Source organism: Gavialis gangeticus, unplaced genomic scaffold (assembly GCF_001723915.1).
Source record: "Gavialis gangeticus isolate Ggan-Ray unplaced genomic scaffold, GavGan_comp1, whole genome shotgun sequence".
In the NCBI taxonomy this organism is placed as follows: Eukaryota; Metazoa; Chordata; order Crocodylia; family Gavialidae; genus Gavialis; species Gavialis gangeticus.
In genome coordinates, this window is record NW_017729008.1 from 36,270,125 (window position 1) to 36,270,559 (window position 435).

At 69.9% G+C, this 435-nt stretch overlaps 1 protein-coding gene across 1 annotated transcript in view; it reads right to left on the reverse strand.

Annotated features, from left to right (window-relative positions):
* TAF3 (TATA-box binding protein associated factor 3) overlaps positions 1 to 426 on the reverse strand; it is a 186,813-nt gene extending 186,387 nt beyond the window's left edge. Inside the window, exon 1 of the mRNA XM_019509596.1 lies at positions 251 to 426. Within this exon, the coding sequence (XP_019365141.1) occupies positions 251 to 416 (166 nt within the window). The 5' untranslated portion in view covers positions 417 to 426. The remainder of the gene's footprint in view (positions 1 to 250) is intronic.
* Between the last annotated feature and the right edge of the window lie 9 nt (positions 427 to 435).

Genomic DNA, 435 nt, shown 5'->3' on the forward strand with positions numbered 1-435 from the left:
TGCTACCTGTTTTTTAGGCACCTCCCCCCATTCTCCCCCACCCCCAACACAAGGGCATCCCCTCCCACAAACACAGGGGCAGCCTCAACCACGGCCCCTCCCCCCACAGGGGCAGCCGCAGCTCCCACAGATGCTGCCTCAACTCCCCCAACACAGGGGCGCCCTCAACCCCAGCCCCCCCACACACACACAGAGGCAGCCCCCACCCCATGGCCGCCTTCCCGCGGGCCAGTGCGTGCCGGGCACTCACAGAGCTCGCAGTAGCGGTGGCAGCCGCGGCCCAGGCGCTGCAGGTATCGCTGCAGCACGTCGGTGAGCAGGTCGCAGGCCGAGAGCTGCACCGAGTCCCAGCCCAGCGCCTGGCAGATCTGCGCCACCGACACGCGCAGCAGCCACCGCGAGTAGCTCTCGCACATCCCGGCGGGGCGGGGCTCA